This window comes from Rhinatrema bivittatum, chromosome 6, assembly GCF_901001135.1.
Source record: "Rhinatrema bivittatum chromosome 6, aRhiBiv1.1, whole genome shotgun sequence".
Taxonomy (NCBI): Eukaryota; Metazoa; Chordata; class Amphibia; order Gymnophiona; family Rhinatrematidae; genus Rhinatrema; species Rhinatrema bivittatum.
In genome coordinates, this window is record NC_042620.1 from 170,781,568 (window position 1) to 170,800,085 (window position 18,518).

Here is an 18,518-nt window from a genome sequence, read left to right on the forward strand (position 1 = left end):
TTCTGTTCAGCTGGCAGACTTTCTAATCAGAGGAGTACATGAATTACAAAAATCCTGCTAGAAAGAAAGCTTAACTTCAGTAAAGGGTTTTTTTTTTTCCCATAATAGATTTATGCCATGCTCTCTCTCTTTCATACCCAATCTACTACTTTGCCTGTCTCTGTACTGTGAGTTTTTAGCATCCTCGTGTGGTAAGAATGTAGTTTTGCAAACTCAGGACACCAATAAGAAAAGAATAATATATTCTGTTGTCTTCAGGTCAAGTAAAGCAATATGATATGCAGCCCTGTTCTTCAATTTACTACTGTCTATTGCTGTTCACTTTATATGGTCACTACAATAAGTAAAGATTTCTGAGGAAAGTAGCAGTATTTTAAAGGGTGAAGATAAGATATACTGGTTTGGGAAGTCAGGCAGATGACCAAGAGATTCCCGAGCAGGAAAAAAAAATTGTAATATGTTTGGATTCTCTTGGAACAGTCAACAATTTTGTAAATTACAAAAAAAATGTTATTTTATCAACTATTGTAAATTGTAATCAAAATCTATTGTTTTCTGATCATCAAAGCTACTAAAAATACAGCAAGTCCTAATCGTATCAAAACCACCTCTAAACCTATCAAAATGACCCCTATATCATTGAAATGCAACAAACCTCTGACGTGGTTTTTGTTTTTGTTTTTTTTTTCTGTACATGTTTGTTGCACGTCAGAGATTTGTTGCATTTCAATGATATAGGGGTCATTTTGATAGGTTTAGAGGTGGTTTTGATACGATTAGGACATGCTGTATTTTTTAGTAGCTTTGATGATCAGAAAACAATAGATTTTGATTGCAATTTACATTAGTTGATAAAATAACATATTTTTTTTTGTAACTTACAAAATTGTTGACTGTTCTAAGAGAGTTGTTTCAGTTTTCCTTGTCTGATAGAACAGGTCTTCCAGCCTCTTTTGTATTAACCATATATTTGGATTCTACTGGAAAAATTTCAAGGAACCATATTCTGAAAAAAAGCAGCATGGAGTGGGGAGTAGCCTTGCGGTTAGAGAATCAGGCTATAAGCCAGGGTTCAAATTCCACTCTTTCTCCTTACAAGCTTGGGTAAGTCACTTTATTTTTCACTGCCTCAGGTACAAACTTAGGGCCTGCTTTATTAAGCATATTTCCCATAGACACAGAATGGGAGAAAAACCGTAGTGAATCAGGTCCTTGGATAATAAGCCCTCTGGGGCTATAAGGAAATACCCACAGTACCTGAATATAATCTACTTTGAAGTGCTGAAAAGCAAAATATAAATAAAAATCACTGTGAACTAATAAAATATCTTTATATTTCACCCCACTGATGAGTCCTAATTGGAATTAGTATGATATCTTTGGTTACAGATCTGATTTCACTCATTGTAATATTCTACTTCAAATATTGCTCTAGGGACTGGGTTGCTCAGTGGATTGGCGCTAGGTTAAAAACCTTTTCATCTCTGGTTCAGTGGTCTGAATTCAGCACAGCTTGGTACAGAAACCGAAAAATTATTGCCACGGCTCAGTAGCCAATGTGAAAAAAAATTGTTGATTTCCGTCCATTTCTCAGTGGCCAGAAGACCATACCACAAAAGCCACTACCAAATTCAGCAGCTCAAATATCTTAGAATGAAAATTACAGTGAATGGGCATGGCAAAGGAATTATGCTCCTCTATAAGGAGGTTCCTTTAGCACAGGGCTCGAGCACATTTGGTACAGCACTTTGGGAAGACTACACTGCTGCTGTTTGCTACCTGTCCTGTGGATTAATGGATATTTTCATGGTTTATGAACGAGTCAGTGACTTTCCTTGCTTATTTTAGTGGATTTTCATGTATACCTCTGGTCCAGAATGATCCAAGTCATTAATAAATAACTGCAATTAATTGCTTGGTTTTATGACCAGAGTAAGCAGATGACTTCATGAACACCAGGACATTATTTTGTCTGAGCCTGTTTGTATTTTACTTACATCCAATAGCATGTAGTGAACCATAGCTCTCATTCATTTTTAATGTTAATATAGGTACAATTGCTGCACAACTAGAGCCAAAAACGTTTATTAAGCGGTTTTTACAGCACTTTGCAAGAGGTACAACTAGGAGCTGCGGCACAGTACAAACTGATGCGCCTGACTTACTTTGTACTTTCCTTCAGTTGCTTCTCCACATCCAAAATGCCTTGCATCTTGTAGAGAAACCACTTGTCAATAGCTGTCAGTTTGTAAATATCATCTATGGGTACTTTGTCAGACAGAGCCTGCCACATGGGAAAGGAGAGAGAGAGGCTTCAGACAACATCTAATCATCAAGCCAAGTAAATTAACACTAGAATGCAGTCAATGGATTATTATTGGCATTTATTTACAGGGCATCAGAAGCTACAGCCCTGCAACTCAACACTCCTGCCTGACATAGCCTTAGTTCTTTAACATCCTGAAGAACCATTTGTCTCTTCAGCAGTTGGAGTGACAACACTAGGGATGAATTCTTAGAAGGCCAAAAACAAGCATTTTTTTATTTGTTTTGTACCATCCCTAATCTGTAGCTCCTAAAGCAGATAGCAGCATTATATATCTGAGGGCCATTATTATAAATAAAGGAAAGAACATCATTTGAGACATATGAACTATGTACCTTTTCTTCACTATCCATGACAGAAAGCCTAACTGCACCTCACTAATGAGTATTATATCTGACTTACCATCCACAGTGAAAGCAGTAAAGGCTTTTGACAAGATTGACCACCGTCATCCTATGAAACTTCTTGGAAGTGCTATGGCCTCTATAGTGGAATGCTACTAGACACCACTGGAAATCATTCCACTGTGTGCCATACAACTGGCAAAGCACTGACACAAAAATGATTGGCAATTTGTATTTGATGGCCCGTGAGATTTACTCTGAAGGGGAGCACGGGTTGTATTGTAGTAAACCATTCCTCTTATTTCAAAAGTCCAAGGTCACAGGTGACCTACAGTGTGACCGTAGCTAACTTAGGGACCAATTTACTAAGCTGCGATAATGTGTTTTCTCGCAGAAAACAGCATTTACTGTGTGGTAAAATGTGTCAGTGCTGCAAAAATAGAAATAACGTGCAGAATTTGCAAGATAAAAGATCCCTACTGGCAAGAGAATTGAACTGAAGCACTGGGGTAATCTACATGGAGCAGCAGTTACAGCCCAAAACAGCAGTGGTATGATTCCATCAAATCTTTGAGAAAACACGGGGTAGTCTGCATGCAGTAAGTGTTATAATCCTATAAGGCAGTAGTAGTACTTTGAAAGATTGGGTGAGAAACATGGGGGAAGTGGACGAATTGCTGTTGGACAGACTGGATGGGCCATACTGTTGGTGCACTAGTTTCTCTGCAGTATTTGTCACAGTAGATCATAACATCCTTTTTTCTCAACTAGCAAGAACCAGACTATATGGTAAGATGTTTACTTGGTTCAATTCCTTTCTGTCAGACATACAACAAACTGTACATTTTGCTGACCACACATCAATGCCCTGGATGTTAGATTGTAGGGTCCATCAAGGCTCCACACTACTTCCAGTACTCTTCAACATGTAACTCAAGACACTGGTCATGATGATTCATGCCTTTGACATAAAGCCTATATCTATGTGCATGATGTCCAACTCGTAGTACCAATGGACACAGATCCACAAAAAGCTATAAAGAAGCTTAGTATCTGTCTTGTAGCCATCCAAGAATGAACAAACTCCATCTGAATCCCAAAAAATAGAGATTCTTTGGTTACAAAGCAAACATAGACAAGTTCTGGACCTGAAAATCCAATTCGAAACCTACAAGCTCCTGTTAAAAACACAGGTCAAATGTGTCAAGAGTCATACTGGATTCAGAACTCACCTTGCTCCCACAAATTCAGTCATCAATAAATGGCTGACATTTTCAACTTAGAAATTTACGAAGGATATATCAGCTCATTGAGAAGACAAACCTACAGTGGCCAATGCCACAGCAATCACACAACTAGACTACTGCAATGCACTGTACAAGGGTCTAAACAGAGAAGGCCCTCCACAAACTCCAGATAATTCAAAACTCTGCTGCACAATTAATGGATGCATTAAAAAAAAGCACAACTGTATCACACCTGACCTACAAAAACTACAATGGTTACCAATACCACAGAACACAATTCAAAACATTGCTATTGATGTTCAAAGTTCTAGAGGAGATAGGCCTATATATCTGAGTGAAAGGCTATCTGTATACTTGCCTTCCAGATCATTAAGATCCTCACTTGGATCCTCAGTGTCAATTCCGACCTCAAAAACAATTATAAGATCAAACCCGAAACAAATCCTTCTTGGGAGCAGCACTTGCCCTCTAATTCCCTCCCAGTAGAGTTCCAAGAAATACATGATTACCGTCACTTCAGGAAACAAAAGCATGACTTTTCTGCCAGGCCTTTAATGCCAAAACTAAAGCACAAAGACTCTGAGGGACCTCAGGACTCTGCCTGACATCACCTTGAACACCTTCGACATTCTGCTTAAACGTGCTGCTACAAGCATTTTGCTACATGTTTATCTATTTTCAAAATTAAATCACTAGCATTTGCACTGTTTATGAAATTCAGTCAGTAGAACTTAGTCAGTATTCGTTGAGCACTTTTTTTTTACTGCTAAACTGAAATATTTAATCGGTGCTATAAACTGCTACTACCCATTGTAAAGCTGCAAATGGCCTTTTGCTCATCTGCTGCAATTCTAATGTACTATAAATCACTTTGGGTGAATTTCATATTCCAAATATAGGCAATAAATCTAAATAAATAAATAAATAAATTCATAAATAAATAAATTCATAAATAAATAGATAAATGAATAAGTCATGTGTGGCAGGGTACTACAGTACAGGTCCCTGTCCCCAAGAGCATATATTTGTGTGAGGCTTAGGCATGGACAATGAGTGCTATTGAATTGCTACACTGACTCCCGGTTGCATATTAAAAGAGAGGCAGTGACAATCTGTAGCTGTCTACTGCTACCAGAAAGGAAAAATAATAAAGGAAACCAGAAGAAGCTGTATGTGCAACCAGACTTGTTTCATTGCAGCAGTTGTGCTTCTTCAGAACCATATACTTCAGGGTAAGACTTAAGGAGCAAAGAGCCTCTGCCTCCCTTCCTGAGGCTGACATAAAGGTCCCATGTTATCTATTAACAGGAGACATCACATACCATTGTTTGTGATCTCTTTGTGTGTGTGAATGGTAGTATGTTTGTATATATCTTCTTTCCAGTTTCTATCCACTACAATGTAATAATAATAAGACTGTTACAATGTTTTATGGTTACAATGTAATAATAATAAGACACCGTAATCTTATTATTTTCCTTGTTAGCATGTAAACCGATGTGATATACCCCAATGAATGTCGGTATAAAAAAGCAAATAAATAAATATCTTTGTGGCCATAAAATTTATTGTTTAAATGTGCTTTATGTAATACACTGACATGTAATGTGGTTTTGATCACGTACACTAATGATGTGATACAGTCATAGGAAATGAAGATTTGACATAGACATAAATAACTTTTTGTATTGTGTAATACAATTTTTGCCCACATTTTGAGCTTGTATTAGGTTGTAGCCTAGAGTTATTTGTTAAAATGCAGATATGCTGTAATACACTGTTCCATATTTGATTGTTTTAAATTGAATATAACAGGTAGTGCTCACTTATTTTAACATGGATAACTTCTGAATAAAATTGGTTTTATTATCTTCACATTACTGCATTATTCCCTTTTTGGGGTTTCTCTAGTGTGTGTATATATATATATATATATATATATATATATATATATTAAAGTGTACATTTTTCTGTTTTTTTTCTCTTTTTGGTGTGTACACTCACTAGACTGGAAAGGTGACTGGGAACAGTATAATACTGTTGTGGGCAACTGTGTAAAGTTACTCTAAGGGTTTGGGGGGTATAAATTGGTATCCGTCACAAGGTATAGCCCAAGCGACCATTTTCTTTATTGTTCTTAATGATCTATATTGGGTATACCTTACTTCATTTTTTGTTATTGCTCCTCTATTAGAATAAGTTTGCCTCTGTTTCTGCCTTATCAATACTGCATCTATTGTGTTATTCCAAGGTTTCAGTAAAATCATTAAGTGTTTACAGTGGAGTGGTGTTTTTCTTTACTGTACCCCGTTCCTAGGTCTGGGGTGCAAATTACAGGAACCCAGAGAAAAAGAGTATCAGGGCACTAGGATTATCTCTCCCAGAATCGCTAATGTAACCCGCAACCCCCCACTCTGTCCCCTCACACCCCGAGTGTAAGTGGGGTTATTCTGCTTCTGCAGCCCTCTCCCTAGGCACTAAGTAAGCATACATTGAAAGGGGTGCTTCAAATGTTTTTAAAATTTTTTGAGGGGGTTTGGAGGGGAGAGGATATTCAGGTACTTTGCCCAATTAAGTTGGAGTTTTTTAGGGGGGTCGCGGTGAAGGATCAGGCCTGCAGGCCTATAATGTTGTTTTCTTTTTTGTTGTTGTTTTTTTTTAGTTTTAAGTATTATTTTACAGCCAGTTAAGTTAGAAGTTATCCAGGTATATCTACCCGGATAATGTTAAAACCTAACCAGCTATATTAAAAAAACAGCCGGCTAAGTACCTGATTCACTAAGGGGTAGATTTTCTAAAAGTGCGCCTGCGCGTACTTTTGTTCGCGAACCAGACGCAAACAAAAGTACGCCGGATTTTATAAGATACGTGCGTAGCCGCGCGTATCTTATAAAATCCGAGGTCGGCGCGCGCAAGGGGGTGCACATTTGTTCAACTTGCGCACGCCGAGCCCTGCGTGCGCTGCCCGTTCCCTCCGAAGCCGCTCCACCCCCCCCCGCACCTTCCCCTCCCTTCCTCTCCCTAACCTACCCTCCCCCCCCGGCCCTATCTAACCCCCCCCACCAGTGTTTTAAAAGTTACGCCTGCCAGAAGGCGTAACGGCCCGGGACCCGTTTCGAAGGCCTCGGCCACGCCCCCGAAATGCCCCCAAGCTGGAACCACGCCCCCTGGAATGCCCCAAATGTCGCATCGGGCCTGACACGCCACCCCCGACCCCCCCCCCCCCCCCCCCCCGGGAAAGCAAAATAGGCTCGGCGCGCATAGGGGGGTTTTGAAGGGTTACGCACATAACTTAACCCTTTTAAAATTTACCTCTAAGGGTTTTCCCCATAGGCACAGAATGGGAGAAAAAGCCTTAGTGAATCAGGCAGTAGGTTTGAAAGATATCTGGGTATATACACCCCCGCTATATTTAGGCATGTATATTCAGTGGAATGTTTATCCTGCTGAATATTCCTGACTACTTGTCTGGCTAACTTTAGCTGGATAAGTTGTGCATTCACCTTCTTTTCTGAATATTGCCCTCAACATGTTAGACAATGGTTTAAGTTCAGCCTAACATATTCATTCAATTAACATACTGAGCCTCTGCAGCTGCTACTTTCTTTCTTTCTTGTTCTGCCTCCTGTCAGTCCCACTCCTCTATAGATTACCTCCTTTCCCTCTTTTTTGTCTTGAGTCTAATCAGAAAACAAATTGCCATCATAACAAGTTTTACAATATTTCCCTTTATGGTACATCCTATATAAAGGTATGCACAGACCATGGAGGTACAGCACAATACACTATTATTCATGTACCTATGTATGTTTCATTGATGTTACTATATTACTCTGTGAGTAGTTATCAGTCTTGGGTCCTATTTACTAGAAGTCAAAACACATAAGACACGTTTCCTCCACAAAAAAAAAAAATCTAAAAATGTTCTCTATGGTTCAAGAGCTAAAAATGCCAGAAAACCACTAAAATCACGGAGGATTTATTAATGGTAGGTATGAGACCACTAAACAGGCACTCAGCACAGATAGACACTGAGAGAGATGGGACGACAGACACTCAGTAGAGAGAGCATTATACTCAATGACATTAACAGGCAATATGACCACAGTCCCCTTCCCTTCATTACAGTACCTTGGCCATTGAGTAGACACGAGTACTGGAGGGCTCGGCCATTTCCTTCTTCAGATCTAAATCATCTGGCCATTCTTTATTCAATGGTAAGCGTGCCGTGAAGCCATCTACAGATGGGTGGCACATTCGTAGGGCCTTCTGGAAGCTCTCCTCAAATGTGCGCCCAATAGCCATAACCTGAAAAAAGGCAGTTTGGGGAGAATAAAACACAACATAGAAACTCTCTGTACTTGTCCCAAGCTCACTTGAATTCTGATACCAACCTTTTCTCCATTGTATGTGTCCACCACTCTTTCTGTAGAGATAATTCCTTAGATTACTCATGAGTCTCCCCCTCTCAACCTCATCCCAGGCCAACCTCCTGTGCATTTATTACTTGGAGATATTTAAATGACTCTATCATGTATCTCCATTCCTACAAGGTATACACATTTACATCTTAAGTCTGCCCCATATGCTTTATGATGAAGATCATTGTACATTTTACTAGCTGCCCTTTGGACTGACTATATTCAGTTTGGATTCTTTTGAAGCTGCTATCATCAGAACTGTACACAGTATACCAAATGAGTTCTCACCAGAGACTTATACAGAGGTACTATCTGCTCCATTTTTCTCCTGACCACTCCTCTCCCTAATAGGGTTGCCAACTGGCTCCTGATTTTCAGGACAAGCTGATCCAGTCCTGGTTTTACCCCATTGCCTGCATGGAGTTGTAGTCATGTTTTTCTAGGGAAATCATTAGGAAGACAAGAACTACAAGTCCATGCCAGCAGTGGGAGTAAAGCCAGGACTAGATGAACCTCTCCTGAAAATCTGGAGCCAGTTGGCAACCCCACTCCCTATGCACACAAGCTTTTGCCATCACCTTATCCACTTGTTTTGCCACCTTAAGATCATCAGGCAAGATCATCCCCTGATCCACTTCTGTTTTTGTGAACAGAAGGACTTCAACTCCTCAACTGTTATTGCAACCCAAATGCATGACTGCATTTTTTAGCATTAAATCTTAGCTGGCAAACTCTAGACCATTCCTTAAGCTTCACAAGACACCTCCTCCTCATGATCTCCACATGGCTGCAGTATTCCTGTGATTCTTATTTTTTGTAAAATAACTAACAATAGGTAAAGAGGGAAAAGAACCCACAGCCTAATGCCCAGCAGTTATCTCCTGCTCCTTTGGGATTCCAGCTCAACTGGACCCAGTCTTTTTTTGGGGCTATGGTGCGATGAGCTTCCATGTTGGGGTTTTTTCCTACCTTTAGCACTCTCCTCCCTCCCTTCTAGTCCAATCATTACTATGACAGTACTCAGTCACAGGCCAGAGACTGTGGTTCCCTTCACAACCCAGTGCATATGAATCCCGAGTCTTGTCATTGTGAGCTGGCTGGAAAGCTCATCCTCTTCCACAGCATCCTTGGCCCCAGCAGGTCCAAGGACAGGAAGCTATTTTGGGGGAATTAGCCCATACACTTGCAATTTTTATTTTCCCAGAAAATGTTTATTTATTTATTTATTTATTTATTTAAGGTTTTTATATACCGGCATTCATGATAAAATCACATCATGCTGGTTTACATTAAAATGTTGAAACTATTACTCTTTAAACCTACCTCAAATGACATCTAGCTATGACATGATCACAGACCTATGGAAGCCAGTTGATGGTGCTGCCATGTAGGAGATGTGGGTCTGGAGACTATCATATTTATTAATCCTTGTGTCATGGATGCCAGGAATATTGTTTACGTATTACATCAATGGGGTTAGGGATCAAATTAGAATGGTACAGGCCAATATGCCATAGTAGTACTTTTCGTATGCCACTCAAGTCAAAGAAAGGAGAAGAATGAGCAGTGGAGAATCCCCAATCTTCCTTACCCTTCTGCTCCAGCCTGCAGCAACAGCAGTAACAATAGCAATGGTCCTTTTTTCCTTCCTATACAACCTCCCTATCCCCCCCCCCCCCCCGATACTAGCTCTGACCCTGTTATTTTTCCTACTACTCTCCAGCAAATACCTAATCCTAGAACCACTCTTCCTTTCACCCTGCACCAGCACCATTCTTACCCCTCCTCCAGCCGCAATGAAAGAACACATGGAGTACATGTTGTTCATTCCTGCAGTGGCTCCTCCCATGTCCCCATGCACTTCCTGTCTAGAAAATACTTGCATAGGACCAGGGGAGGAGCCACTGCAAGATAAGCAGCACATGCTCACTGAGTCCCCAGCCAATTGCTAGCATCCTGCCTCACATTCACTGCTATGACCCATTGGAAGAGAAGCATATGAGGAAGGTAAGGGAGCAGGAGAAGAGGGGAATGAATAGAACTCGGGGGTGATAAAGGACAGAGACAGGCCTGGATTTATGCACAGGAACCCGAGGCATGTGCCTAAGGTGGCAAAAATATGGGGATGGCAGCCACAGCACATAGACCAAATGTTTTGCTGTCTTGAGTGTCATCCATTCTGCTGCTTCCTGCAGCCGTGGGGATAAAGGCCAAAAAGCAGCTGACACCCACCTCATGTGGCCAGTTGGGGCCAAATAAGAGCCATTGCTGCTCCCTTCATTTCCATGGCATGGCAGTGATCAATTGGCCTCCCTAAGATAATGATATCCTCTCTTACAACAATGACCAACAAGCAGTTGTGGGAATGCCAAGCAAGTACACTGATCAAGGGGAGTCTTTGCAGTTTCCATATTGTATGAGGGTCACAGACCACCTCCAGTGCAACTGCATTGGATAGCACCCCAGCATGAGTGCCACTGCTGCTGATTCAGCACTCCTAGCTGCCATAGAACTGCCACCACTGCCTCCCCTTAAGGCAGTCTATGAGGAGAAATAACCACTGCTCTCCTCCTCACTATGCAGCCCAAAAGTGGGAGCTGAAGAAGAGAGCATCTCCCCTTCTCTTCTCCATGTAACCAATGGGAATGGAAAGCCACTGCTCGGTTCCCCTCCTGCTGTTGCTGAGGGAAAGGAACATCGGGAATTGGGATGGAGAGAAATTGAAATGGAAAGTCAGTGATGAGGGAAAAAAGATAGAATTGGAGGGAGGTACTTAAGGGATCAGATTTGAGCTGGGGTAACAAGATAGAGAATGGAATTGGAGGTAGGAATCTGAAGTCTGGGTGATGTTAAGGATCAGATCTGTGGTGAGGTGGCAGAGAATGGAATCTGAATCTGTCAGAAGTTAGGAGACTGGATCTGAGATTGGGGGGAAAGGGGGGGGGGGAACAGTGTAGAACTGACTATCTAGTAATGCCATAATACATCACTGGACAGAAGCAGGAATAGGGTAAGGTGGGAAGGCTAAAATGGAGGGATACATGAAGGGAACAAGAGAACCCTGAAAGGAAGAAGAGAGAAGACAGGAAGATGTAAAAGAAGGGGAAGAAAGAATGATGAAGGGAAGAGATGAAAGAGTGAAAGACAGATCAACATGTGCAGCATTGGAAAAATGATAGAGAAGGGAGAGAGGGGCATAACTATTGGAGGACCAGAAAACAGAAAGAGCACTCCCACTTTTTCCACTTAGAGGCCAATATTCAGTAAGCCAGTTAGTGGACAAGTTATCCAGCTAAAGCTTGCCAGATAACTTGTCCCGTATATTATAGCTGGATGATTTTATCCCTAACCAGCCAGCATTTGAATATGGCTGGTTAGGCCTAAAGTTATCTGGCCTTGTGTGGCTGGATAGCCACTCACTGGATTTCTTCAAAAGATATCCAGTTAAGTGGCGATCCTGTTAAAAAAAACGCCATAAAACATTGTGGGCCTCCTGGCCTAATTCCCCACCACCACAAAAGTCCAACCCCCCCAACCCCTTGGGTCAGGAGGCCCCCCCAAGCTGGCCAAAAGTTCCTTTTGGGCCCAACGAGGGTCCGGGAGCGAACCCGAGGGGAATCACGTGATGTCGGCGCCACGTCGGAGTGACGCCGACGTCACGACGTCACGTGATTCCCCTCGGGTTCGCTCCCGGACCCCTCGTTGGGCCCAAAAGGCACTTTTGGCCAGCTTGGGGGGGTCAGGAGGCCCCCCCAAGCTGGCCAAAAGTGCCGTTTGGGTCCAACGAGGGGTCCGGGAGCGGAACCGCGATGGACCACGTGACGTCGGTGTCACGTCGGAGTGACACGGACGTCACGTGATTCCCCGCGCGTCCGCTCCCGGACTCTCACGGAACTTTTGGCCAGCTTGGGGAGTTTTGGTAAGTCGGGGGGGGGGGGATTAAGGAGGGTGAGGGGTTTAAATTTTTATTTAGATCAACAATCGCGATTTCCAACGTATTCAGCTATGTTGAATAAGTTGGAAATCCGATCGTTTACGCCTCATCACTTTTTTAAGTTAAAAAAAAAAAAAAAGTTGCGTTTTACATTTAAGTTCAAAACGAATGCACACCCCTAGTGTTTGGGAACAGCTTTATCAGGTTTGATATCTGTTTGAGTTTATTACATAGCTTGGTGGTAAGATATGTGAGGGAGGAAAGAAAATTAAATACAGGAATTTATCAGTTTACTTGCACTGGATGGTAGAAAACCAAAGAGGAAGAATCAAAAAATGACTTGGAGATGGAGCAATATATTATCAGCAATCAAGTTTCTACAGCTAGGGTGTGTCTCCTTAGTGTGAAGGGGAGTCCAAGACGTCACTAATATTTCCCTTGTAATTTGGATATTTAGTGGTTGCAGGAGAGATTTTGTATTTTTTATTCCTCCCTATCTGATAACCCCACCTTTTTTGGGGGTATGATAACTGGGGTATATATTGCCCAGGAGCAAGCTCAGAAATTTAGAGGGAAGGAGGCAGCCAGAGATTCCTAAAGGGTCTTGAGCAGTGGGAAGTAGAAGTGGAGCATGGAGTGGAGAGCCAGTGATCCATGCAGGATCTCAACTAGCTGCCAAATTTTAAATCGGCCACCCGTGCAAATATCGTCATGTACGTGCTTGGCTAGGCCCTGCGCTCATTTTCAAAAAGACCCAGCCATGCGTGTAAGTGACAATACACGCATAATTGCTGGGCCCTGAAAAGGGGGCGGGCTGGAGGCCAGCCAGAACAGCGGCATTAGCTGTTGCCCCAAGGAAACACGCGCCGGCAGTCAGCCAGCAGCGCAAGCTACTTCTGCTCCAGGGGAGCGTGCGCACATCAACGGGATCTATAAAGAGGAATGAGGAGTCTGGGACTTTCTACATGGGCCTTTGCACATCGTGTTTGCTTTTGAACTTTGAAAAATTTTGGATTTTTGACTTGATCAGTTTGAAGGGAAGGGTTTACCCCAGGGGATTGAGGCAAGAGTCTGATGGCCAGAGTGACCTAAAGAAGCAAGGGTAAGAAATTTTTGATACTTTTTGATGCAAGGACTCAGAGGGCTTCACCTCAATGAGATGGTAGTACACACACCTGGGAACTCTCCGGATTTGGCCCGGAGGCTCCGAATTCTGAACGAATTGCCAGGTCTCGGGCCAACACCCGAAAACTACAGGTGCCCTGCTGCAGAAGGCTGGAAGAAAATAGGTCTAAAGCAGCATGGGCTTGAGGAAGGAGAAGTGTCAGCACCCATGCCTCAGGAAGACGAAGTGAAGAGCGAGACAAACAGGAGCATTGCCCTCCCTCATGGGAAACAAGAAACTGCAGATGCAGGAGGAGGAGCAACAGCATCGGGCCACGTGCTGAAAATAAAACAAGGGCAGAGCAGCCCAACATTACAGGAGGAGGAGAAAGTGGAGTGCATGGCCCGTGGGCCTGGGGAAAGAGGAGGCTCCTGTGGCTAATGAGAATTGAGGTGAGAAGAGAGAAAGAGTGCATGTGTGTGTGTGGAAGAGGGAGAGAAGTGAATGAGTGTTTATGTGTGTGTGAGTGTATGAAAAAGGGGAGGAGTGAGTGTGCCTGTATATGTATGCAAGAAGAAAAGTGAGTATGTGTGTGTGAGAGAGAGAGAATGTGGAAAAGTGAGTGTGTGTTTGTAATAAAAAAGAAAAGAAATGAGTGCATGAGTGTCTGAGTACATGTATGTGCGGAAGGAGAGAAGTGAGTGTGCATATGTGTGTGAACAAGAGAAAGAAGTGTGTGTGTGTGAGAATGTGCATGTATGGGTGTGAGTGAACATGTGAATGTGCTAGTGTGTGAGAAAGAAAGTTTATGTGCATGCTGCTCCTGCCCTCCCAGCCCCCCACCCCCGCACAATCTCAGGGTGACAGGAAATCAAAACTTCCCAGGTATAGTGATGCAGTTTTTCCAGTTTGAAGAAAAGTTAAAACTTGGACTAATTACAGTTGGATGTATTTGTACATAGGGACAGTTGTCCTGCAGTATTTGTGCATGGAAATTGTATTTTATTTGCAGATTGACTTCATGCTGGAACTCCATTCCAGTTTTCCCACATTGCAAGGGGAGCAGTTTTTCTCCATGGATAATGGTACAAGAGAAGTGAGAAAGGAGGTAACACCTAAGATGGACAAATTAACAATCCTCTTCATTGTTATATTTTTGATCTGTTCTGTATTTTTGGCATTGAGGCTTGGGTTATTTTATTTAAGTTGCAGTAAAGACCATTTTATTTGCACACCATTCTGGGACTCTTGAGAGTGTATTTCCTGATCTTTCTGCCTTTGTTGTTGTTGTTGTTATTGCCTTCAGTGCTCCTTCTCTGAACTGTCTGGCACCTCTTGGAGGTCCTCTACCTTCAGTGTGAGCATTAACAGTAAAGAGTGATAGACACACCAAAGGGGCCCTGGAAGATTATTCTTCCCCCCCCCCCCCCCCCCATCTGGACCGAACATGTGCCCCTACCACCCCACAGTGACGAATAACGCACCCAACTTGGGGACCGGTTACATTAGCAAAGTAGACCAGAATAACTGGGAAAACTGGATAGGCCAATTAGTCTCCATCTGCCACCATCGACTGTGTTCCTACTTGGGAAATACATTTTCTTTTCAGAAAAGAATGAGGAAAGTCAGCTTTGCAGAGACTCTGACTCACTTCTCCCACACTCTTCATGGAACTGCCAATCAGGCTGGATGTACCATGGAAGCGGTCAAGGTCCCAGCGAGGGATCTTAGTAACCATGTAGTCCAAGCTTGGCTCAAAACAGGCTGTGGTCTTCCCCGACACCACATTTTTGATCTGGGGCAGTGGAATCCCCAGGGCTATTTTGGCAGCAATGAATGCCAATGGGTATCTGTGGAAGAGAAGAAACGCTACATAAATGTAAACAGAAATTGTAAAATGATATATAGCAAAAATGAATAAAATAATAAGGACTTTCAGTGAATCAAGAAGCATTATTAAAATATTTTTGCGATATTTTATTTTACTAAACCCCTTCCCAGTGAGAGCATGGTGTGTATGGTATGTAAGTTCAGAGCTGTAGTCAGGCAACTTGGCACCTTTGACAAAGTGAAAAAGTGCACTGTACATGACATCATGAACTGGGAGACTCCACTACATTTTTTTTTTTTAAATTTAACACACTTGATGTGACCTTGGTTCCAAATGTCTGACTTTTAGGTGTGTAGGGCTGTGATCCTTAACTTCTACCAGATCTGACCCTTCACCTATCTAGGGGATGAAAAAATCCTGAATGCCCCAAAAAGCAGCTCTGCCAGTGCACCTCATTCCCGCCCAGCAGCACTCCCTGCTGTTTCAATATTAAAACTCCCCACACACCGCTCAAATTCTGCAGTAACCTTAATATCGGTAACACAAAAGTCTTCTACTGCAAGGCACACTTCAGAAGTGCCTTATGCAAAACCAAATTCAATTTACAGACCTGACAAAGGTCTTCAATACAATCAACTACAATTGTCTATGGAAAAATCTCAAGAAAATTGGCAGCTCAGAGAGGTTTGTTTCCACATATGACTAACTGTCACCCCCCGCCATTAGGAAAACAAACTTTACAACTGAAGGAGCATCACAGATACTTGCCATTTATCAGTATCACACAGTGTAAACTAAACAAATTTCAAAAAAGATCATTCTTCATGGTCTGGACAGATTTTTTTTTTTACTATAAAAAGACACTATCCCAAAGGCCTTCTATGCAATATTTGACAGTGTTGTTCAATCAATTTTTCTATATGGGAGGGAAGTCTAGAGTCCACACCTGATGGGAAAAATCCCCAATATAACCCCTGCTCCAAGAATTCTGTTAACATATCTTGCAGTAACGGAAAGGCATAATTGGACTGCTTCATTTGAAATTGGAGGGCAAGGGATGGGAAGTCAGAAGGCAGGGGGTGGAGAGGATTCAAGGGAGACACATTGAAATATTTTACTCTGCAATATATCCAGAGAAACGCCTTCAACAATGGGTGCAGAGCAGAAATAGGCAGTTTCTTCTTACAACTCTGACCCTAGAAAAAAATATTTAAATTTTGGTGTCATCTCAACAACAGCAACACAAACTCCCTCCACTTTGTGAAGTATAATAAAACCCTACGAAAAAGAATGTAAGAACCTACATAGCAAAGCTGCATTTCATAAGAACACTAATTCCCAGGACTCAAATAGCAACAACCCTACCTGGAAAAAGGCAGCACTGCAAATATTACAAGGGACCCTAGAATACCTATAAAGATCTGCATTCATTTGAAATGAAATGGGAAATTTTAATAAAATTCCTGTTTTGATTCAATTCATTTTAAAAATGGAATGAAAGGAAAACAAGCAAAATATTATTCATTTCCATTCCTTTTATTAAAAAAAACAAAAAAAAAACCACACTCCTAGGCCCTTCACCTGTTCCTCCTACCCTGAACCCTCTAACCATGTTAATGTTCTTCACTGGGCAGGAGCGAGCCCCTCCTCCCAACAAACTGATATCATTGACCTTCCGCCTCTCTCCCCCCTCCTCTAACCGGCAGCGCAGCTCTTCCGCCACAGGCTGCGTTTCCCAGTCTGCCTCTGGTAGCGGCTGTAGTGACAGCTTGGCTCCCCTTTTTTCCTTTGGCGTTGGGGCCCCTGTGGTGGCAGTAGGCAGGTGCACCTCCACGTCCTGCGCACACCTGTGGCTAAGCTGCTGACTAGAAGCGCCTTGGGCAGGCTTGGACTGGTCCCGGGCAGTCTCTTTATCCCAGCTGCAGACCTTCTCTCTTCTCTTTATCCCCCATGCACGGTAGGGAGCAGGCCTTCTTTCCTTCCCTCTGCTACAGCAGTCCTCTCTTCTCTTCTTCCTCCTCTCCACGCAGATCTTCTCGCTCCCCTCTGCCAGTGCACACACCCCCCCCCCCCCCCCCTCTCTCTCTTATTCTCCTCTTCCTCTTGCTGCAGATCTTCTTTCCGGCTCAATGCCCAGTCCACTCCCTTTCTCCCCCAATCTTCCTTTTTCTTCCCCATCCTCAGTCCCCGTTCTCTTCCTTCCTTTCTCAGTCCAACAAACCTCAATATCTTCTTCCCTGCCTGCTCATTAGGGATATGAAAGCTTTCATTTTCATTTCATTTCATTTTGTTTTGTTGGTGGGAGTTTTCACTCCATTTCTTTTTTTTTTTTTTTTTTTTAATTGTGGTTTTTGCAGCAGGGGTTGTGGGCCCCAGGACTGACTACTACTACTGCCTTTTTTATTTTTAAACAAAACAAAACTTTAAATTGTGTCTATTTTTCTTTCATTTCACTTTTCTAAATGAAAGCACATCCCTACTGCTCTTTCGGCAGTTATCCCCTTTTTCAGCTTTCCCTCCAGCTCCCATCCCCCTTCACTCTCCCAAGGGATTTTAAGCCCCTCCTCTTCAGAAACCACTGCTGCTGCTGCTGCTGCTGCCCTGATCCAGCTTCCTCCCTCTTGATCACCGTATGCTGCTGGTGTCTCACTCAAAACCTTAGATTAGAGGGGACAGCAGCTTATGGTGGTCAAGGAGGAGGGCTGGACCAAGGTTTTTCAGCCAAAAGCCTAGCTCCGGCCCTGCTGCCCAACCATATGTTTATGCCTCCTCTCACGAAACCTTGTTCCTAAATCACTCGACCCCCATCATCAGGCTCCTCCTAACATTGCCTCCTCCTCCTGGTTAATTGATGGGGACCACTCATCTCCCCTCTGCAGTGGGTCTCCTGCTGAACTGCTCTTTCCTGCAGACAGTGTTCCTTATGCCTGCCGGTTCTCATGCAGGGTTTGTGGAAAATAGTGCAGCAGGGGGCCTGCAAGGTATGACAGGCGCCTTCTCCAGCTCCTAGGACTCCGTCCTGGTGACTGCATGTGCCCGACGTGCAGCAGCAGCAGAGCACGGCAAAAGGGCACAGCAAGAAGCAGGGCATCTGGGCCCTGCAGTCACTAACGTCCCACACCCAGAAGTAATACCAGTCTGTCTTCAAAGCTCCGATCCACTGGCAAGGAGAGCTTCCCATAGCTCAAGTCAGGTCCCTTCCCCCCCCCCCCCCCCAACTCTGCCAATGGGCGCTGCAGCACCGATTGTGAGGGCCATGAGCACAGGCTGCTCCTGCTCCCCTGGCCTCTGCTGTGGATAATGACAGTAG

General features: G+C 43.1%; 1 protein-coding gene across 1 annotated transcript in view; it reads right to left on the reverse strand.

Moving 5' to 3' along the window:
• Window positions 1-18,518, reverse strand: part of CPS1 (carbamoyl-phosphate synthase 1) — a 163,590-nt gene that overhangs the window by 71,688 nt on the left and 73,384 nt on the right. Inside the window, exons 19-21 of the mRNA XM_029606134.1 lie at window positions 15,029-15,227; window positions 8,049-8,225; window positions 2,166-2,284 (exon numbers count right to left, since the gene is read on the reverse strand). Of these exons, the coding sequence (XP_029461994.1) occupies window positions 2,166-2,284; window positions 8,049-8,225; window positions 15,029-15,227 (495 nt within the window). The remainder of the gene's footprint in view (window positions 1-2,165; window positions 2,285-8,048; window positions 8,226-15,028; window positions 15,228-18,518) is intronic.